At 42.0% G+C, this 23,898-nt stretch overlaps 1 protein-coding gene across 1 annotated transcript in view; it reads right to left on the bottom strand.

Annotated features, from left to right (window-relative positions):
• LOC311211808 (uncharacterized protein C1orf21) overlaps positions 1-23,898 on the bottom strand; it is a 105,642-nt gene that overhangs the window by 7,002 nt on the left and 74,742 nt on the right. Inside the window, exon 4 of the mRNA XM_084290752.1 lies at positions 1,379-1,455. Within this exon, the coding sequence (XP_084146878.1) occupies positions 1,379-1,455 (77 nt within the window). The remainder of the gene's footprint in view (positions 1-1,378; positions 1,456-23,898) is intronic.

The raw sequence follows: 23,898 nt of genomic DNA, 5'->3' as shown, positions 1-23,898 counted from the left end.
AACACATGTACCTACTTCACAAAGAGAAATCCACTGGTACACATCAACAGTGTATTGTGTAAACAGCAGAGGCTTAGGCAAACAGTGAGTGTTTTACCCAACAACCTAATGTTACATTCTGCAATTCTCCTAGCAGCTTCCTTTGTTTTTGCGGGAATGTTACGGATTATTTACCTTTGCCAAACTATTATTTTTAGGAAGGTGCTTTTTGGTGAATGAAAGTCAGTTCTGATTTCTACAGGAACTTTTAATATTGGAGTCTGAGGATAGACTGGTGTCCCTGAACCCACACAATCCTTCTGTCCTGGGTGCATCAGAGAAGGTGACCCATGAAAAGGGATGTCTCTTCTTTTGGCCCAGGCTGATTTACACTGGCAGTCACAGAGGAAGGTGACTGTGCCTCAGTATCAAAGCACTTAAATGCACCTCTGACCCTGTTGGGAAGAACCAGGTGACAGTAATGAAACACAGTTTTGCTGAAGGGTGATTTTACCTCCACCTCCTTGCTGTGAACTTCTTTGCAATTACAACTGAAGCACTGATTTCTTCTGTTTGAAAGGAGGCTGAATTACACTGTCAGTTCAGTAGGAAATTATTGAAGTTTCCAGATTTGAAACTGCACACAATGCACTTGGTATGCAGCAAGTTAAAGTTAATAAGTGCCCTGAAGGCAGAGCATAAAGAACAGCACTTCTGCTATTGTTCAAAACTCAACAGCAAAGCTTTATCACCTCTTCGTTAAGAACGTGATATATGGCTCCACGTAATGTTATTTTCAACCCAATTAGTGATTAAAATGTAACAGTGATTTAGATAAGAAAGGAGCTACTACTAGCCCAGGAGCTAAATATTTCATGGCATATGCGATGTGTACTGATCTCAGCCATGGCACAGCACAGAACTCTGGCTAGGGACTGGATAAACCCTCAGCTGCACATCAACCCTAATTTTAGAGAAACAACTTCACTATTTTAAATGGAAAAGTTTGCCGTTACTTATCCCAGGCGTTTGTGAGGCTGTACATCTGATAACCAAAGCCAAGAGACAGCAAAAACTTCCCTGGGAACTTAACTGCTAGTATTTAGGAACATTAATGCATATATAATTTTGTTTATGCTTAAGTTGCATGGAAAGCTGAGAAGTAACACTGTATGGCACATCTTGGCCGTGCAAAGGACAGGACGGACACTGCAGGGATGTCAGCACCAATGCTACCCAGCTGTGTTCTTGTTCTTACCTGTTTTATTTAAAGTGGGTATGGATTTCAGGCTGTTGGAACCACCAATTGGTTTGTGCTTGGCAATAACTGGGAATTTCACAGATACTTCTTTAATCTTGCACATATTTGTACTAAATTGAAAATAAAAATAGAACTTACTTTGCTCTGGGTTGATGTACTAATCCTGGGATCTCTTTATTAGATTTAAGTCTTACATTTGAACTGGCACTTTTTTCCTGAAATACACAGAAAACACAGTAGAGGTACCATCAGTATTTATCAAGCAGCAAAGCACGACAGGCATTTGGCATCACTGCATCACATGCTGCTGGGTCCAGCCACCTGTGCAACCGAATGCGAAAAGCTCAGCAAAAAAAACAAAATTAAAGGCAAAACCATTGATGCTACAACCCTGTGAAACATGGGGCCATCACCCTGGGTGGGAAATTGTTAAATGTTACCAGTTCAGTGGCTGGGGGCTTGCTGCTGCACAGCCCCGGGTCATGGGGCAAGTCCCTGGGGGATTTGCAGCCATCGAATGCTGCGCTGGCTAATGGCCCTCCTGCAGTCCAAGTGCACCGGGGGCTGCTCCTCACAGAGCTGTATGAACACCGCCACTAATTAGCACCTGAAGGTAACGAGGCAGAGCCCCAGAGTCACCCAGACCTGTAGGTTTGTTCACAATGAAGGTGAGACACGAGCATTGCGGGGAGAACGATGTACGGGAGAAAACATATATTAAATATGGGAGAAACCACACGTTAAATGTTCCAGCGAAGAGGAGAACATCAGTGGCAGATTTTACTGGCTTAGCCATGAAACTGGACACAAGGGGCCCAAGCAAGGCCACCAGAACATGTTTATCAACAAGCACACAATCGAGTCCTTTGTGGAGAACCAGAACCACTAAAAACACAACAAAACATAACACAACGATGGGGAGGGAAAAGAGTTGAGTCCAGAGCCAGCATTTCAAGGTACCCCTTGCTCTTGTGCCAAAAGTTGCTGTGAACCCAAGTGCATATGCTTCTGTTGTCTGAGAAGACTTGGAGCAGGATATAGCCCCTTTCACATCAGCACAGTGTGTTAGGGAAAGCTGATGGTACAGATGGAAGAGAGCTGAGTTAAATTTTATAGCCCACCCGCCACACAAATCCTTCTCTGTTTCTTCAGTGCATCAAGCCCGTGACAATTTAAGAAATGTAAAAGCAAGAATTAGTGCTTTTGTGGGTAATTTTGACAGTTTTGTTTTGTCTTATTTAGTCTTTGAATGTCTGAATGACACAACATGATTTATAAGAGGGCTACTAAATCACTGAATTAAAAAAAAAAAAAAAGATAGACTGTCTAGCAGTTAATATTTTAATGAATAATTCTACAAGGAATGTAAACATCAACTACCTCAGCATATTTAACACTGTTCAATGGATATCTTCTAATCCTCCCAAACAGAAAAGTGTCTTGCATGAAAATAACAGTGAGAGAGAAACAAGCCTTCCTTCCCAGCCCTACCAAGCACCCCTGCTTCCCTCAGCCACTGCCTTCCCAGCATTCTATGACAGAAAGTCAACACAGCAGAACAGAAGATGAATCCATTTGCTTTCAAAGCATCTTTGAATTTTAGCTGTGAATGACTCTCTATCTGCACGGTGAACTCATTGTCAAGCAAAATAAGAGAAGTAGGTTGCACAGGGAAGAGGACATGAAACCCAGGAGCCAGATGAACTCCAGCCTCATGCACCAGGCAAGCCCAGCCTTTATCCGCAAGTCTGCTCGGCCAGCTCATTTGTTCTCCACCAAAAGACTACTGTGAATCCATTGCTCCCATTAAAAGGCAAGGAAAGCTCTGATTTACAGCTCCCGCGTCTGGAGCTGCGATAAATCAGGGTGACACAAACCCAGCTTTCCGCACCTCCACTTGTGGTTTGGCGTCAGCGCAGCTCTATCAGTAGCTGGCATCAGCACAAATCCCAGTATATAGAAACTTCTGTCACTTAGGAACAAATAGACAGACACAAGAAAAATACATATTGCCTTCTCTATGTGGAGCCCAGAATATTATTTACCATATTATCAGACTTACAAATGGAGATAGAAATAAAATTTAGGTTTACTTGACTTCAAGAGTGCAAAGTTTATTCTTTCCCCTCCTATTGCTTCTGATAATTAACAGACCTCAATTATTTATTTCTTACAATTCTTCTGTTTAATCAGAGAACATGTCACCTTTTCCATCTGCTCCTCAGCAGGAGTAAACAGAAGAGGAATTAGGAGAAAAATGAAATCCAACCAGCCCCCGAATTGGCTCAGTACTTTGCTCATACCTCTTATTTACAGCACTGATACATCATTACGTTGACCAAAATATGGGCTTTGACAAAAACAGATATTCAAAAATAATTCTTCAAAATACAAATAAATGGAATATTTTTTCCCATCGCTGTTGAAGAGACACTGATTCATCAGAAACTAATGGTTTGGATTCTAATTTCAAGCAAAACCAGATGGTTTGTTAGCCACAAGCCATGGCTGGGCTAGCTCACACATTCACAGTTACTACCAAAGACTTCCTCATCCCCCCATATTTCCAGGCCCAACCCACTGCTTAATTCAAAATACTTTTTGAAGTAATTCACCTGCACAAGTAAGTTGTTTAATGGCAGCATCAGGCAGCGATGAATTTTAGCAACATCAACCACAGGTTACATCTGACAGACAACACGATGACACCCAGCTGACAAACCCGAAATAGTTTAAGGCAGTTGGATTGCTCTTTGAGGCTGACCAGACCTGGGCTGAAGTGTCACTTCTCTCAGTTCAAACTCATTTTCTCTGTCTTTGAGGCACATGAGTCAGTGATTAACACTGAGTAAGTTACCATGCATCTGCAGAACTGCAAGTGTTTTCAGAGTCCTAATCTGCTGCAAGTAGAAATTAATATGTAAAATTTAGCTTTTAATCTAGCTCTGCTTATACGGATTATTTGAAGGAAACACATTAAATATTGCCTCTCACCACAACTTTAAAAATAAGCTATGCAGAATGCTGTACTTGGATAGAGGCATTAGCTAGTCTGTGGTAAGAAGGCATTTTACTGGTAAGTGGGCATTTTACTCCCCATTATTTTGCAATTAATCATTATCAGGGTAAAGCTGTCATCAAATCAAGGTGATTTCATCTGATAGATTCGTTAATTATTGTTAATCTCTACATAAAGAATGTGCCATTTCAGAATTTCAGGGTGTTAACAGATGGCAGTGATTCCACTGCCAGATGCTATTAACACAGCAACAGCCACTACTGCCATTATAATTATGTATCTGTCAGCATTCCCCTTGATGCTTCCCCTCTTACAAAGCCATGGGAGCTTCATTTTAGGCATTTTCTTTTCTTCCTCAGATTACCACAGATGGACACAAGTAAGCTGCAAACAGTCTTTCTGCTTGACTCAAACGCTCATGACCAAAAGCTTAATAACATAGGGCCAATACAGAGATGCTTTCAGATATTTAGTGAAGAGACTACATATCATTTTATGTTTGTTTTTTTTTTTTTTTTTTTCTTAATTGATGAGATTGTCCAGAGAGAAATATTAAAGGTGCAATTAGCAATTCTGCCACCTAATGGCTAATTTTCATTAACCGGCAATCACATTTTGGTCTTCAGGTGTTTTTCTCCAGTGTTGCAATAACTGAGCAAATATGCAACCAAATGGGAAAAAAACACAGAATAGTAAAACTTAGTGCAAGAAAAATGAGCTTTTTTGTTTCAACACTATTATTTTTGCAACTCAGAAAAGGTTCAAGTATCCAACTTGCAGCTGTACCATGGAGTCACCAATGTCTGTAAATGGCACATGCACCAAAATTAGTACTGCTTTTAAGATACATTTACATCTGTAAACTTATGTTTTGCTACTAAAACACGGTCCACAGAAACATAAAGGGTACGGACAGTGATCATATTTTACTCAATATTGGTAGTTTACAACTATTCAAACACTTATAAACAACATTCCTCATTTGTATCAAGATTATGTTTTCCTTCAAAGCAGCCTGCAGCACCTTTCAAACTGGTTTCTGGGGCTATTTGATTTACTGTTAAAATCACTCAGGGAAAAAATGATATATTTTTTTCTATTTTTATAACGTACCATTCTTTAAAATAATAGTAGTTGAAAAGAAAGAACAAATGGCTCAGTTAGAAAGTCTGAAAAATTAGATGTAAAATTTCAGTCTGACAGCTCAGCACTTTTTGTGCCCCTCAGTTATGAGAACCAGCCTCAGGTAGTGATATTTTACATGGATTATCTTGATAAATGAGGGGGAACATGGGAGAAAGACAGACTTTACTGATTGTACAAAGAGTTTCCTTGCTCTCTACATATGCAAGCACTGACTTTTTATATCCCTATTTGCAGGAAGTCTGTACAGGCCTAACAGAGCCTCCTCCTTCTTTCTCCTGTTACTTGGAAGCAAAACCGTCTGAAAATGTTATTTAGGATAACTTGCTAACTTTATAGTGCAGGGGCAAATTGAACATTGAAAAATCTCTGACGCTGGTGAAGGGGGAAGAGAATTATTCTTTAATCCCATTCACCAGATGAATCACATTATCCCTACCATAATGTGTATACATACATACACTGTGTGGTCCAGAAGGGAGTCCTGGGGACACTCTCAGTAAGTCAGAGCATGGCATGGAGTGTGTACATCACATAGTGCTAACACACAAAGCCCACCCTGCTCCTCCTCTCGGGATCCTATCCAAGTCATAAGGGACAATGTTCATGTTGAGGAGATGCTTCAAAAAGCTGTTATCATCCCCATCATTAGAAGGACCTTATACCTTTCCATGGTAAGTCTATCAACATTGGTTATGAGAAAAGCAAACATTGGCACAAACTCCCCTGATCTCCCAAACACATCCCAGATACCTGTGACTACTGATATTTCACAACGTGGACTCAGTCACGTAGACTCCTGAAGGCACAACCATGACACAAGTCAACGGGTGCTGGCACTACTCCACTACTGACGCACGTCTTGCCCCAGGCTCCTAGAAAATGCTGTCTGCCAAGGGAGCCCCGTTTTGGGGAGCACCTTGCACTGAGCGTTAGGCCAAAATTTCCCCAACTAAGAATGAGGGACCTGCCCATGATGCCTTACTCTTGTAAAAGGTCTTTCTTAATAAACTGGACATTGGAACAATTTTATTTTTTTTTTTGAGTAGGTTTGTTAAATTTTATTCCCAATTAACAAAATGGGAGAAAGTGAAGGCTGAAGACTTCTGGCTGAAATTGTGGCCATTCAAGCATGGACAGGGGAGGGAGAAACAGACACACAGCTGGGCATTTATTTTGGAAAAGAATATGATTCCACGAGCCCAGCCAACAACACGCTGGGAGCCTGCACAGATGCCAGGAGCACAACTCGTATTTGGCAGAGAGAAATCCTGTGCTTTTATCAGCAGTCCATGGTTTCCTCAAATTCATTCCAGAGGCCTCATCCTGAAACATGCTGCTCCTTGCCAGGTACTATGGGGAATTTTTACTGTAGTGACTCTAGCTCCTGAAATGTAAAATGGAAGAAAGGGATTCTGAAAACACACACACAAAAAAAAAAAAAAAAAATTACTTGAAAAGTGATAAAAGCAGGTCAAAATGGGGTGAATCCTGAGCGGCTTTCTACAGCCCACCAGAAAGTCATCCATATGCTGTAATCTGAGAAATGCTTCTTTTAGTGTTTATTTACCAGTCAGTGATACCCTATAAGCACGCATACACCTATTCATCTTGCTCAGCAAGGTCTGATTTAAAGTCAACAAGAGTTGTTCCATTGAGTGCTGGTGGCTTTCAGCCCAGGCCTTCAAAGCACAGAAGAGAAACAGTTGTTGTGCCTGTACAAAATAAACACAATCCACATGGAGATACTATCACCAGATAACCTACTGCAGAAGCCAACACAGCAATTCAAGGCAAGCACGACTTGGAAGAATAAAATGAGGCTGCAGAAGCGTATTGGGTACAAGGGCTGGATGAATCTGGAGACCAGACAGAAGAAAGAAAAAAATGAAGTAAATAAAAGACTACCTGAGAACTTGCTCCAACCTCTGAGAGCAGTTTGAACAAAGCCTAATTTAACCCTCCAAGAGAGTAAGCAAACAAAGCGCTTGCAGAGTGTGGTTCTGGCTGGAGGCAGGGTAACAAACATGCTCTATCTGCAGGTTTGGTCTCATTTCAGTTCTCACCCTGCTGGCTCCCCTGCATTAATCTCCCTCTTCAAGGATAACTTACCTGCCGTTGCCTGCTTTCTGCTCTGGCTGCCACCCTCCTGCTTTTTTTCTTGGATCAGTTGTTTGCATATTGAAAGCAAGATCAACTAGTGAGGTAAGTAATTTGTAGTTGCTTTTTTAAATCCTACAGAGGTTAAAACCAGGGGGTGATTATTAGAGAAAAGCCTACTGTGCCTCTTACGCTTAGTTCAGGTTGCAGGATAGCAACAAATCTGAAAAGTCCAACCAGAAATGTGAAGTTAAAAAGAATAAATAAATAAATAATAATTAAAAAAATAATTAAAAAACAACAACAAACAAACAAAACAGCAAAGAGGTCTCTCCGGAGAAAAATGAAGGACTTCTCCTGCAATATCTCAATACAGTTCACTCTCAGCCAAAGTTACTGGTCTTTGAACTTTGATGAATAGCATCACTGAAGAGCAGGAACAAAAAAAAAGAAAGAAAAAAAAAAGGGGAAAAACTACCACTAAAGGGTTTTCAAAGGGCATTAATATTTACCACATCTAACAGCTAAAAGTTTTTAAACTTACCCATCAGCTTTTCAACTCCTCCTCCCCCACTATGAACATGAGGCTATTTGGTCATGGGAATTCCAATGAATTTTGTAGAGTAACCATATACCAGGAAGGCTAAAGACAAACTGAAATGCAGACATGGGAAGAGCTGGCATGAAGACAGGAAATGAAAAGAGGTAAACAGATGAAATTAATGATAAGGAACATAAATACATATGACCTTTATTTCTATCTCAAAGTTCTTTTCTGCAGATAGATTGCCAAACTTCAAGGTGTCCCTTACAGAAGATCAGAAGTGTGATTACTTGAGAAGTGCCTCTGTTCTGTAACAGGAGGTTTGCACCACCCTAAACTTCAGGGTTTCCTGGTTCTCAGTTTCCAGAGGGCAACAGTCTGCAAAATGAAGTTGAGGAACACCCCCTGTTAAGCTTTGCAAGGGAAAAAACTGACTGAATACTGGCCCTCACAATTGCGTACAACAGATACCAAGGTGATATGGGATTGCTCCAGGGCATCAAGAACATTTGCTTTCATTGAAACATATCCAGAATTATTGTGAAAAAAATGCTGTAGGCAGAAAGGAGACCTGCTCACCAGCTCTCCTAATGGATCAGACCTTTAATGGCTTTGGTACATCAGTATGGCTCAAAGTTTTATCTAGCAAATTAAAAATAGATGGATAAAAGTTAAAAACTACATTGTCGACAAATTACAAGATTAGATTGACTCCTGAGAAAACTTCAGAGGTTTTTAGGGTACTTAGCAACAAAAAGCACAATCAACCTTGCTCTTTTCTGGGTATGTCAGTCTTCTGGATTGTACGGCCACCCTGGATAACAAAAACTGGCTCAAAATTAACTTACTGCTTATTAAGCCTATGTCATTAATTATTCTCTCTCTCAACAAGCTTTCACAGAAATACACTCATTTACAGTAAATGTATATATTACTCATACCCTCGTATTTCTCACGTATGTCTCCCAAAAGTAGTTTGCCATCAAATGTAGTAACGTGGAAAGAGCTGGCATTAACTATGAAACAAGGGTATGGCGTGAAGTCTGTAAAACATTTATAGCCAGGAATAAACAGTGTAGATGGTCTTAGAAGTAACCTGGAGTATTATGCAGCCTGTCTGCAGCAGGGTATGTATCCAGTATTTCCTGAATAAAGCACTTTGCTGGCATGGCAAGCAGGTTATTGCTACTACAATTTTTGCAGAGCTTTTTATTGGGATGGCTTTGAAGAGCTTTATGCCCTTCAAAGATATACAAGAGAAATATCTAGAGAACTAGATGTGCTGTTCATGGATTTTTAAATAGCTGGACCTAAAATTTCATCAGGGGCAAGACTGAGCTTCAACAGCCTGCTTGCAGAATATGCTCTGCACCCACCCCCCACTGGAGAAGCAGTTCCCTGAGAGGTGCCTCCAAGTCAGGCACACACAAGCACAGCACCCTGAGATCTTCCTGCACTGCCAAAGCCAGCCAAGACTGCTGACAAACACAGCTCCTAAACATGTGAAAACTATGCTGCATGTGGCAGGCTGATGCCGAATGGACACTGCTGCTAACATCTTCCACTTGCTGTGTGTCTGACAAAGGAAATAAAATCATATTAATGTATGTTTCAAAACAGCAAGAGTTCCCTACAATAAGCTCTCATACTACCAGCACTGTCCAAAGTGAAAATTTTAAAATTTTTGGTAGATTGCAGTTACGTAAATGCCATCACTGGAGCACATTTTCAATGTCTGCATTGTGCTCCTCTCAGTGTCTGTTTTATTTGCATTAATTCTAAAATTTGTAAGTGGTGCAAAATTTAAGGCCCAAGAGAGCAGAGTTACAGTTCTCGCTACATAGGCATAACAGTGTGAATATTATTAAGTGTGACAAATGTACCATGACGTACATGTGAAGTATTATGGCTGCAGGAGGAACCTTAAACTGCTGTATATGTTTTGTACAATCTTTTAATTGCTTTGTTTAGCTGTTGCTTCTGAATAATAGAAAAAAAATATTATAATTTCCCAATGAATACAGCAGCCTGCTCAATTACTGAGCTTCCGGTCCTCAGGTGTATAGGAATGGATTTTCCCCGGATTTTCCAAACAAATTTATCTCAGACTAATAATGAGAACAGGTATGGTATACAGCAGAATGAAAGAAATCAAAAGCCGTTTAAAAATGTTATAAGCTATTTCATTCAGTTACAGAAGGTGGGTTTTTAAGTGTTTGTCTCCTCTAAGTTTCCTTCGAAAAAGAACAGATAAATAAGTGTGTCTCCTCAGTGTTAGCAAAATAGGGCACCAACAAAGTCAACACATTCCATCCAGGATGAACAGAAATAGCTTTGGATGCTTGGGATATTGCAGATTAGAGGAAGATAACCAAACCAATACTGGGTGAAAAGCTACCTTAAAATTGAATTGCAGGCCTGAAAATACTGATGTCCAACATATATTTAAGAGTCACTATGTGACTGTGTGCCTGATAAGCCCATCATTATCCACTTTGATTTTACAGTGCCCGTCAGCTCACCTTCTGTACTGCCTCTTCCCAAATCCTCACAGGTAGGGGAGGGCACAGAAAAGACTCAAAATGAGCTCTGCCCGCTTTTGCCGGAAAGCAGCAAATCTTCTTTTGTCTAGTAAAACATTAGTGCTGACACTGCAGCTGCCATGCATCAGTCCCAGCAGTGGCATTGCCATGGAATGGCATCTGCTCCCTCAGGAGAGACTGGCAGCAGGAGAGGAGGTCTGATACACCACACGAGATCAGCATGGCCAGGGATGGGTCCACCACGCACCCACTGAATGCCAGCAGTCCCTTGATCAAAATGTGAGATAGCATTGTGAAACGGGGAGATCAGTCACCTGAAAGCCTCCCATGGTACTAAATAGCACTAAAGGAAGACATTTCAGAGTACGAACAACCCGAGGGCATCTAAACCACGTGGTATCTAAACCACATCAAAGGATTTCTGTCTAACTCGTTCTCCAAACCCCAGTACTGCAGGTTTTCTCAACAGCCTGTCATTGTGCCACTTCCCTGAAAGTTCAGACATTTTCCTTCTACCTAGCTTAAATCTTTGTCCAATGTCTTCCCGCATTCCTGCGATCACAGAGGAAAGATGACTGTTATGCCTTTTAAAGTAACCTTTTATATATCGGGTGACTTGCATTTCCTTCTGTATTTTAGGCTAAACACATCAATTGATTCCATCTTCCATTACAGCTTACGTTTGCTAAACCTCCTATTCTTGTCACTCCCCTCTGGGCTCTTTCCCTTCTGCCTATATCTTTCCTACAGAGTGTGCTTCCAATTTCAGTCACAGTATTTAAAGCCTTACTGAAGTCAGGCCGTATCACGTGTTTTGCCACATGTGAGAGCAAGACAAGCTCCTGTTTGTCTTGCATCTCACAAGATGCAAGATGTGGCATCTCAAACCAGTGAGGTTAACCCAGCACATCCAGAGATGGCATATCTCTGCTAACAGCAGCCCTATCTGAGACTCTTGAACAAACGGACGGAAGCTACATGTGGCTCCACCAACTATTTTTACTTTCGAGGTTTCCCTAAAAATAGAAAATATGCTTAGCTTTGAGAAACAGGGTAGATCACATATTTTGGGGTTGCAAGCCTAACTCTTTCAAAAACAGAGGCAGCACTGGTTCAAGCCTCTTTGACTTCTGTAAGTGTACTCAGCATGTACTCATTTTGTTACTGGAAAGCATGGTTTACAGCTGACATGTCCCTAAGTTTTATTACCACATATGCAGGCGACACCTATACGCTGTGCATTCATACCTCAGAAAAAAATGAGGCAAATAAAAGCTGCAGGAGAAATAAACAGATCTCAGCTTCTCTAATGGGTACCTAAAATTTGTGGTATGGTGCTCTCTCAAGCCAAAGAGCTGTAAGGGATGATCTGTCTTCCTGCCTCAACCATCGGATTACTAAAACAAACAAACAAATAAACAAACAAAAGGCCACAATGCTTTAGTACAAACACATGATAATAATGTAAAATATCTGTTTGTTCCATGACTCACAGTCCAACAGGTCTTCCAAAAATTAACAAAAATCCCATGCAATCAAACCATGCACTCTTACATCATCTTCAATTTTCCTATTTCTAATCAAAACCAGCTTTCAATTCTGCAATTTGGCTTTCAGCCATTTGCAGATGCCAAGTTTTAACACAAACTCTATTTTCTTTTCAAGCCAGGAAAGTACAATAATAAAAGCACCTCTAAAATTTAATAGGGTTTTCCCATCCCAGGAATGTTCAAAAAATTATGTGCTGTCACGTTACTACCGTGAGATGCAATATTGCCAAACATGAAAGCTATCTGCCTGAGTCAGAAGCATACTCCAATGCACATTTCACAGGAATGGTACTGAAAAGTAGGAGAAAACAAGAGTTTAGTAAGAAAATAGTCCCATTTTTCACTACAGTTGTTGCGGTATTATCAATTGCTTCCCTACACTTAATTAACTACTTGCTTAATCTCAATGTGATGAGAACTTTAATTCAAGCCATATACTACATCAGTGATCCTAACAGCAAAAATAGATTTTATTAAAGTCACCGAAGCCCCACAATCCCTCTGCCTTTTTATAACAGTATGAGCCACATAAAAGCAGAGCAGCTGCAACAGGCGAAGAACCTTCTCCGATTGCTGCTAAGAGCATTAAAAACCAACATCTACCTTGAAATCACAATGTGAGTATGCTGTAATCAATATTTCTTGCTTGTTCATGTCTCTGGCAAAGCGAAAAGCAGCCAAGACATGGCTATCAGGGCTCTACAGAACCTATACAAGCGTTCTGCCAAACACCGCAGTAGGTTTTCTGTTCTGTGCGATGAACTCGCAACTTCTGAACAACCCTCAGCAGAAATGATGTATAACCCTTCCTTGGCCTTTCTTTAGGAAGGGAAGCCCTGGAAAAAGGCACATGCTGCAAACTGCCAATAACAGACAAGAATTCATACCTCAAGACCCAGCAAGCAGCACACTTGGCCTTCAAGAGGCAGGCTTATCAGTCCCGGTGAATGGATCATGCAACTTTTACTAAGACATTTAAAACGCCGCCCTTTCTAAGCTTGGTGCTTAGCCAATTCTGACAACATTCGCCCCAAACTTCTCAACCTGAAGGACTGCAGGAGCAGTTTTGAAACGCAGAGACGTGACCCTCGTGTCAGGATCACCTTCCTCCCTGCCAGAGCAATGTGGGGTGGCTCTCACTGTCTGCTGGTGGAGAGCGCAGCCTCTCCCACTGCTGAGGCTACTGCACGCAATGAAGCAGGTCCCTGAGGAATCAAATGGATTTGTTGGAATCTTTGCTAACAGTTTTTTGGGCTCTTTGTAATACTGCTCTGTTTGTTCCAAACATCTGGGAAAGGCAAGCAGGGAAAGAGAGCCAAGAGAGAAGGTGGGCAAACAACCAGCCACAGGATGGGCATGGAGGCCAGCACAAGGAGCCACAGCTGCGTATGGGCAGAATTTCCAAAATAACCTTCAGAGGAGAAAGGAAGGGCATACAGTAGATGGGGGAGCACAAGAGGCCCATTTTGTGATGTTTAAGCCCCACGTAAGCATCAGAGATCAGCTGAGTGCAACGAACAGAAGGAAACGCTCCTTTCAGCCAAGGCTCCTCTATCCACATCTTCCAAATGAAACGCGGGCAGTCACACACTGCCTCAAACTTTCAGCTATAAATAAGTGGGTAGTAACATGGTACTGTCCTATTAACGCTCCAGGATCATTAAAGCCTTTCTGGTACTATGAATATTTGATGCCTCAGTCTTGCCAGGGCTGGCTCTTCTGCCTCGGAGCGGCCTCCTGTAACAGTACCTGTACGGAGGTGCTTGCATCAAACGTGCAAGCTGCTGTGCCATGGGACTTCCACGGTCTCTCTCCTCCAGCCCATCAACATGCTTTCCTCCTGCTCAGGCAGCGCCAAGGGCTGTGACTACTCCAGCCTCTCACCTTGGACCCAGTACACAGCTATAACCCTTGTCTGTGCTTCCAGAAGGGCACGTTGACTTGTTAATTCAATATGAGTTATATGAAGGCTCACCATGTTATCAAGGATTATCTGGGAAGACAAACACTTAGATGATTAGGTGGTCTTCTCCTAATCCTCAAATCCAGAGTTTAGTTTAAGCCCCAAATTCCTGAGGCTTAAAATCACATCCAATTAATTTTAGCTGCATCACTGCGAGCTTGCTGGGTAAGCAAATTTTTGTCTCCACGGGCTCCCAAGGGACCCAGGGTAGCTGCACTGACACTAGGCATATGCTCTCTTGGACCAAGCAGAAACTCTGGCCAACATTAATAGGCTAATAATACTCGTGCAGAGACTTTTTTCAGTGCAGAAAGGCATTTACCTCTTGGTAGGTCCTTCTCTCCTTAAGACTGCAGTTGCACACTCAGTTTATGGCCATTTTACTGAGGTCTGCCACCAGGAGGGTCCCAGACATGTGCTTTCGGTATGCTCCTGCAGGTATAGGACCTGTCTGGCCCTGTAAGGAGTCCTTTCAACTCACTGATCTGCCTGAAAGTGAACTTTTGCCAAAGCCAAACACACCAGGGAAGCGATATATCCAAGGGAAACATTTTCTCTCTTGGTTCCCACCTCAAAGCTTGCTTCTGTGAAAAGCTGCAGCACATTAGCAGCTCTCCTCTGTACCCACTCCCACCTCATCAGCTGTCATTTACTTATGTACAAATGCTACCGTGAGAAGAACAACGATGCCTCTACAGTAACTAGTTCATGGGTTTGCATTCACATTATTTCCTTTGCTTTACTCACATCCACTAGCTACCTTTGCAAAGTCTTTATACAACTCATGTCTCTGCACGTTATGAACAGTGCCCATGACCATGGCTGCAAGGAAGGTTCCAGAAGAGAACCCATACATTCCAGGAGTAAGTCCTGCCTGCCAAGCACTCCGTCAACCCGACTTCCCAAATGACTTCTGAAAGCAAGTTTCACAGCACAATTATCTTGCTAAAAGACAAAAGGATCTTTCAGATATTTTGTTTAAAATTATTTAGTATCTAAGTAGCGATTAAAACATTTTAGAATGACTGCTTATTTAGCACAAAACCCAGAATACAGCAAAGAATTTTAAGACAAGAAAAATAATATAACAAATACCATAATTAAATTCTACATGCCGTACTCTCCCTCTTGTTATATTTGGTCTAAGCTATCAGCCTACTGTAAAAGCCAGCCAAGAATTCTTCAAACCCTGCCAGAGTCAGAAATACTGGCCAAGAAATATTTGTCATATCACAGCTTAGTTTCCAAAAAGTAAGAAGCTGGACTTCCACAGCCAGGAAAATATAAGGTGCAAAAGGACAATAAAAAATGGACTTACTTAATATTGTTGGAATGCATCAGATCAAATGAATCCAAGTGCTCATAATCCTGTAGGACTGTGGCATGACAAATATACTTCATTTAGAGTCTTTGGTCCCCATGAGTCAAATTAGTCTGAAAGATTCAGCCACGCAACTGCTGGATGTTATTCAATTAGCATGAGGCAATCATTTCCAGCACTGAGCAAACAAGGCAGCCTTCTCCTTTAGAGAGCTAGACTGTTTTACCTTGGATTAAATTTATTGATTTTTCTATTTCGTATATAGAACAGCGTTGTCAGGCAATTTCAGATGAATTCACTGACTACAATATTAGTGGATTTTGCTAATTTTTTCAAAGCACTCATAAAATACAAAACAGCGTCTTACTATTAGGTGTCACAACACAGGCAGCTTCTGAAATAAATACATCTCTGAGATAAATGTATTGTCACAGATATGTCCCGAAGAAGTTTGGTTTTTGTATTTACTTACTGCAGATCAGAGTATCTGCAGGCACAGACAGTCCTACTCATCTCAGCGAGCCTACGTAATGCAGCAAGCCCCACTCCCAGTAAAAGGGTACCAGGAGGAGCGAGCATCTCTCAGAAAGACCATACATACCTCTGCTGTTCAGCAGACCTTCGCTAATCATAGTCATCATGGTCAAGGTGAGATATTGTGTACACTAGGAACAAAAACTAATTCTTTATCTTGGATTAGTGGCAGGTGTGCATTTGCCCAGTCTAAAAGCCAGTATGCCTGCTGTAAGTTCGTGTTTTTCACCCACCTTGCTTCCAAGCTGCCGTAATGCTCACCCATCTAGCGTATTTACCTATTCACAGTGAAAAAACACACAGAAGACACTCTCTGATTGGAATCAGGAGGATCCTTCAGAGGAGATCAAGTATAAATACTTGATTCTGAAAGGTTAAGCAGGAGTTTTATGTTATCTTAAAGAAGACAAGGAAACACTTTTTAAGCTCAGTTTTGACATAATCTAATGATAAAGTACACTACTTACACATCTGTGCTAATTGATCATACTGACTGAATGTGAGCTTTGACTAATAGTGAAGTGTTGTGTAATGAAAGCAGTCAGCGCCCTTCATGTCACAGCAATAAACTCGCTCCCAAAATTCACCCTTGGGCTTTCCATTATGCTTCACAATCTGAGCTTCTATTTTAAAGCAAACATCCATCTTGTGGTATTACCATTTTTAGACAAAATATAATGGCAAGACATTGTAAAGTAACAATACTTGAAGCCTATTAAAAAAAACAACACAACAACTCATATTTATGTAAATACTCTATTTCAGTTATATTGGTTGCAACAAACATGTGATACCCCTTGATTTTCATAAGGCTTTTGTCACCATCTCTCCTGACACTTTCATAAACAAGTTTGGAAAAGCGGGTCTGTTTTTCTAGACCTGCTAGATGAAAACACTGCAGGATAAGTGCACTGCTGGCTGGGAAGCCACACGCCAGGTAGTTTGCAGTTGAACACTGTCAAAATGGAGGAATGTATTGAGCAGGCTTTTGTTGGTATCTGTCCAGGAGCTGAATTTTCATTAGGGACTGGGATGATGAATAACAATGAACTAGAGACTACGTCAGCTTTCCAAAACCACAAAGAGCATCAAGCCAGGAAGGACTGAATTTTGCAGGTTTCCAAGTTATGCTGACAACTTGGAGGGATGTACTGAAAGAGACAGGAGATGATGCAAACAGGGGCCTAAGTGCAAGGTATTACATTTCTGCAGGAATAATCAACTGGACATATAGAAAATGGAAGCCCCAACTTATACAGTAGTTTGCTGAATGGGATCCAGAAGCCTGCCGGACACAAGCTATCTTTATCTTGCTCTTTTAAAAAGGACCAGCATTGTACTGATGGATGTAAAGGCTACAATAGGCTGCAGAACACATCACCTCCTTCAGCTCAATGCTCTGAAGTCTACGAGAATCACAAAACGACTGGAGCTCCACAAAATGGGACCATCAGGAAAACTCTGCATGAACAACAGCTGCCCAACCTAAAGGATGACGGAAGCAAGACACACCAAACTTCAAGAACATCGTGCTGCTCTGAAGCAGGCCATTCTCCACAGCCCGAAGGCTCCCGCCAACCATGATGCACAAATTGCCCATCGATGTGGAGGCTGGGATGGCAGTGCTGTTAGCAATTGCCCGATGTTTGCTAGAGGTATTCTGCTGCAGCCCTTGCTTTGCAGCCCCCTGCCTGCCCAGTCCTTGCAGCTACCAGGCCTCTCCACAAGCCCCTGTGTGCTCCCCAGTGACTGTTCCTGACAACTCCTCTTCTTGCACGAGGCACTGGGCTTGAAGCAAGAGCAGAAAAACTATTCACTATCCCCCACCCCAGTGTTAAGTTCCTCTAAGCTCAATTAATCACAAGAACCTCTGGCAGCCCACAATTTGCTAGTAAGATGCGCCACGGTAATAAGTGATTTCACATTCTGCTTTTGAAGACAAGCTGTTAAATTCACATACTGTACGACTTTAATCAAGAACAGTTAATTAAGCTGTTCCCTTGATACAAATTTTTATCATTCTGCACCAGCCATACATCGCTTTTATAGAACTCAGACTGTGGCCACGATGTGCGTTTGCAATCTGTCTTTCCAAATTAATCTGTCCGCGTTTGTAAACTCAGAGCTGATCCAATGCATTTTGTCTCACTTGCAGCTGGGCCAGAAGTTCAGGGAGACCGAGGGCTGGAGCACCGCTTCACAAAAGGGTTTCAGTGAAAAGCTGAATGAAAAATACCACTGCAGTTCATCACCCAACATGATGCCAAAGGCTTCGTTATTACTTTAGTGCTTTGCATTTGCATGGCTTTTACTTCCTTAAGTTACCTCAGCTTTATGGCCTATGCCACCATGTTAAAACCAAGTTCAATAACTTACATGCACATAGTAATCTTCATACATAATCCATGACTCCTAAGTATGGGCCTTAAGACCAGGGAGATCTATAGTGTCAGATTATTAAAAACATGAACATCTGAGAAGAACCTGTAGTCTAAATTTAAAGCAAAATTAAGAGCTAAATTAAGCAAAAATCCCCAATGATCTTCTATTGCATTTCCTGAACTCAATTTCCTGAACAGGCTAGCACAATGCTTTTCTAGAAAAAAAAAAAAAAAAAAAAAAGTCAAAACCAGCAGCCACAGAAACTAGATTTGAATCTTTTCTGTTTTCAGGCACTCACAGAAGTAGGGTTTGAAAAAAATGACATCACTATTTGGCTGCATGACTTAATCATAAGAAAATAGCTTTTTAAAGTAAAAAAGAAAACAAAATGGAAACTTGGCCAAGCTTTCCAAACTGGTACAGGGATTCCCAACAGGGAACACTCAGATATCATACTCTGAGAACCTGTTAAAATTTACCCCCAGGAAAATAAACAGCACAGAAGACAGAGAAGACATAGAGAAGACATGTTGTTTCATCTGGACTTTTGTGATTGTATACCAAGCCAAAACAAGCCTTTCGTATACCCATTTAACCATTTTTACGTTGGTTTTCTCAAAATTGAACAAATGAGGTTGATGTAAATCGGGTATTTTCACTCTGAGACTACTTTATGGACCCTGATCAAGATCTACTTCCTTCCTCCTCTAAGGAAATGCAGCCATGGCATTAACAACACTTAGATTTAGCAGGTGCTCAAGCCAAAGTTCAGGCTACAGGCTCTGAGCCAGGAGTGGCACAGCAAACAGGATGGTCTAACAGGGGGCCCACTGGATCCACATCTCCATTTGGACTCCACTGAGCTGACCTGGAAGAGACATATGGAGACAAAAGGAGGAACACATAAGGACACCTTGTTAGACCACTTATTATTTAAACGAAGATAGAAAAATAATCCACAATGTGTTTCCTTTAAGAGAGAAAACAAGTACAGCCAGAAGAACAGCTTCCAAAATGCTACTGAGCCCACGAGGAATATGTGAGTCCACTTGGTTGAGCCTTTGAATGGGCTGGCAGTGCACGGGCCTTTTATGTGTTTTTCCCATTTAACAGTTAGATTTGTTTAAATAAACTCATAAATGTGGTTATTTACATATAAAGATAGAATGGTATTTTAAGGATTTGAAGTAGAGAAAAATTCTTTCATGGTAATCGTAAAATGAAAGCATGCCAATCTTTAAAGAAACATGTTCTAACACTGTGAAACTTTTATAATTAATCCTTGCCTTAGATCATCTCAGAAAGAGTTATGAGTCTAATTAACATGAGCTGAGAAATTGCTCATGTTCCTGAAACTGTTGAAACTAGACGCTCGCTAACAGACAATCCGCATCCCTGCTGCCCCATGACCAAGTTACAGCTGAGCCCTGACTCACCCCACTAAGTTCAAAAATATTTCTCAGTGTTAGCAATGGCTCGCTGCAGACACAACCTAACGAAGGGACTGTCAAGAGGAAAAGCTCCACATTTATAGCACAGACAATTGCTAAAACATTTATTTACTTTTTTTTTTTTTTTGTAGTTAAAAAAAAGAGCACTGGGGCTATTCTTAGAGGACCTGTCATGGGCAGGCTGCAGCTAGCAACTGCTTGGCCAGCGGCCAGCCCTGGCTGGGATTGCTGCAAGGCTGAGCAATGCTAGCTGATGTGGTGCCACAGCATAAGCTCAGTAAAAGATCTCTGCTTGTTTTGTTTTGTTGCTTTTGTGTGTTTTTTTTTTTTGTTTGTTTTTTTTTTTTTTTGTTTTTTAAAAGAAGATGCAGAAAAGCAGCTCAATGCACAACATGCTGCGAACAAACCGTGCTGTGGAAAGAGGTGCCGCCATCTCGTCACATCTGCCGGCAGCAATTCCCTGGTGCGGCTGAAGTCCTGTTTCCTTGCTAAATGTTTTCACCAGTAAGGAAATCAGTGTAAGCATTACTTCAGTGTTCCCATGCAGATGTTAATCTTTTGGCCGGGCAGGATGGAGTGACTTACAGGGATGGGAGCACCAAATCCCATCAATACACAAGCTGCTAAATTTCTGCATCCAGTCAAGGCCTTATAAAAAATAAAGCATGAGTTGCCTTTGGCTCCTAAAAACTATGAAATGACTCCAGTAAAGCCAGTCATTTCAGAGCCCAGTCACCTGAAAGGTCTGAGGATTTTCCATGTGTAACTCAGGTGGACCTGATCAAACAACAAAGCACTGCATGCTCCCCAGGTCTAAGAAGAGGAAGATCTAGAAAACAGGCAGCATTTTACTGGCAGAAGGATATTCCAAGCATCTCTCAAATCCTGAAACCATCCTCCTGCTGCCACTACCTGTCCCTTTGATGGTCTCCTCTCCATCACAGCAGCCTCCTTCCTCCAAATGGCTAAAGGAAAGAAAAGCAAAGCAAAAGAGTAGCTTGACAGTTGTGTTCCTTCCCATGCTCCTCCAAATCGTCCCCCATGTTGCAGGGTTGTACCTCCAGACACCGGGGAAAGGAGGGCAGTGCACCAAGCTCTGCTGTATTTATGCCCTCACTCTCTTCAGTGTTTGCCTTTAATTTTTTACTTTGGGAATTGGAAACTCACCCCCGAGTTGCTTCCCTGGAAGCACATGCAAACCTGCACTTTTATTACATTTTGAAATTGTTTGGCAGAACTGGTCATGTATGGGCTTTTAGGGGTCAGGCTCCTTCATGCTGTGTTCACAGACAGAGAAGCTGATTCTGATTCCTGACTACTGCCTTCAGGTGCTGCTGCAATACAAACTGCATTTGCTATTTAAACATATACATACACACAAATAGAATATTATTATATTATTAAAACTCATTGGTTTTGCGTTCCCATGCCTAGACTATCAGGCAGCTTGTTTATTTACTTAAAGCTGCCTGCCTTTGATGGTATCCCGTGGAAAGATTACGTCTCCGATAAAGCAGTGAGAAGAAGCACGCAGCAAGCACGGTGAGCGCAGAGTGAGGGTGATGAAAACAGAGCACTGTAGAGCTGTATTTGAACTTGGATATGTTGCAGGAACAATGAGCAAATACTTTTAAGCCAAAAAAGATTTTATGCCCGGTGAGAACAAACTTGGTAAGCTGTGTATTAGCTCAGTTCACTGTTGCTTTGCTAAGTTAGTAACTTACACTAGGAAGTACTCGTGTAGGAGTACTCATAGCAGCTTCATTTTATAATGTGCCTATGTATAATCGAAACTGCATCATCCTCCCTACACACAACAGCCTGAATTATCTGCCCAGCATTTCCTTAATATCAAAAGTGTTTGCTTTTACAAGAATGTATTTCATCATTTTTTTCTCGTCTTTTTTTTTGTTCCTTTTTATTGAAAAAACCCTAAGCCCTTGAAGGTTATCATCTATAGTGATTCCCCTCCTCCCAATCCAGTCCTTTTCTCCTCTGTCATGCAGTGCCACCCTGCCCACTGCTTGAAAGGCAGAACCCCCCCAACACATATCTTCGTAAGCCTGTGCCCCAGCAGCAGTACAGCTAGCTTGGTTTGGTTACCCACAAAAGCAAAGGGGTGCAACTGAAGGTAAACAGCATAACTGTAGTGAAAAACTCAGGCTGAGCCCCTTCCATTGTGAGTATAAGCATGAATGGTACGGTACAGATGGAGACGCTCTTCATTTAATTCCCATGTGTGGCTGAAGCTTTTGTAGTTCGACTTGAGACAGAGACCCGACACAGGAAGTTTTGCTCCAGCTGGTGCCAGCAGCTAGGAGACCGGTGCCAGTCCCCTGAAAAGAGGATCACAAGCCCACACCTTCGGCCATGGAAGGCTGAAGATTCCCCCCTTGCAACTGCCCTCCTCCCCATTCCCTGCTCCCCAACTCTCTACCTGAAGCTTCACGCAGCCCTGGCAGCCTCCATGGTGATGGTCTCGGTGTGAGCATCAGCACAGCTTTGAGCAAACCCTGAGCATGGGGCGTACCAAAGCAGGTTGAGGAACGTTTTTACCTTCCCTGTGGCCCCCAAAAGCACTGTGTTCCTGCTGCAGTCGGGGGAGCAAGTCACAACTTCGCTCCCAGTTTCAGGGAGACCTGGACTTACCACAGTGTCAGCCTGGGCATGCAGGACTTACGGTGAAAGACCTAAAGCTAACCGGAGCGATGCCATACAGCCAACGAGCTTCCCCAACAGCTCTCACCAGTTCCCCTTCACTTTCTGTAGAAAAGGCATCATTAAATCAGGGTGTTTTAGTGTCAGGGTGTTTTCTGCCCACTGTTGGCGCTAACACCCCTCCACTGCAGCACCATTCCAGCAAGCCTACGCTGACAAAATGCCTGGGCAGGCCGTTATCCACATGGTCTCCACATTACTGCCAAAGAATACAAGACAAACCCCCACCCAACACTAAAAAATGTCCCCTATGGTTTTAAATAATTTAATCTAAAATACCATCAGTTTCTCCTCTGCAAAACTCCTATTTAGATTTTAAAGATTTGCCAATGTCACACACGTATCATGATGGAGCACAACCAAAATATCAAGCAAGACAACACAAAACGATGGCTGAAGCAGTGCAAAATGTTCCTGCTCAGCGTGAGTGTACATTTGCGTGTCAGGTGCAGTGGGAAACATTGCTCTCTCAGTGGCAAAAGCTGTGAATGTTTAAAATATACACAATATCAGTTCATTCTCATTCAGCGCAATAGGCATTATCTTTTTGAAGATTAGTTGAATAATTAGTGCTCTCCTGCCACAATTTGTATTCCTGCAAGCACTCCTCACTCTTGGATCTTCCACTGTAGACTGCTTTTCTTACTAAATAACCCAGATGAGTGGAAAGGGAACAAACCAACAATAATTTGGGTGATGAAGGAAGTCTCGTGCGGACTGGATATTGGAAAACACTTGCATCATTTTCCTAAAAAAGCAGACAAAACACAAGTGTTCCAAAACTATCGTGATGCAAGGCGGATGGGGACCTTCTGCTGTTCTAGTCTCTTAACACAGCAGCAGCGGCATTGTTACAGAAAGCACAAATTCCAAACTGAAAATGCTCATTTGAAAAAAAGATGTTAGATTTATTTTTTTTTCCAAATAACTGCTCTCTAGCTTATGGATCTCATTGCTGTAACATACTGTTAGTGACAAAAGCTCTGACTTGCCTGGCTGACGGCTCTACTTTGCTAGGGCCAACAGGGCCATCCCAAGGGAGAAGCCGAGCACGGACTCCTGAGAACAGCCCCGTCCCTGATGGGTGCAGACAAACAGGCTCTCAATGACGCCAAAGGAACCACAACAAAACTGGTTTTCAAGGCCCTCAAGAGGACGAGTGTGGTTGGCTATGCCGTGCAGATTTACTGCTGAACACAACGCCGACTTGTGGCACGCTGCCTTTGCTGGATGAAACCCTCACATGTTCCTACCATGACTGTTACAGTGCACGTCCCACAGTCACATGCCATCTTTCTACCTCCGGGTGCCTTGCTGCTTATGGGAAGGGTGCTTCTGCTCATCCACTGCCAGCAGAAGCTCTCTGCGAAGCCACCATAATTGACTGTGA

This window comes from Netta rufina (genome assembly GCF_964035555.1).
Source record: "Netta rufina genome assembly, chromosome: 8".
NCBI classification, from domain to species: domain Eukaryota; kingdom Metazoa; phylum Chordata; class Aves; order Anseriformes; family Anatidae; genus Netta; species Netta rufina.
This window is presented reverse-complemented; position numbering and strand designations above follow the sequence as displayed.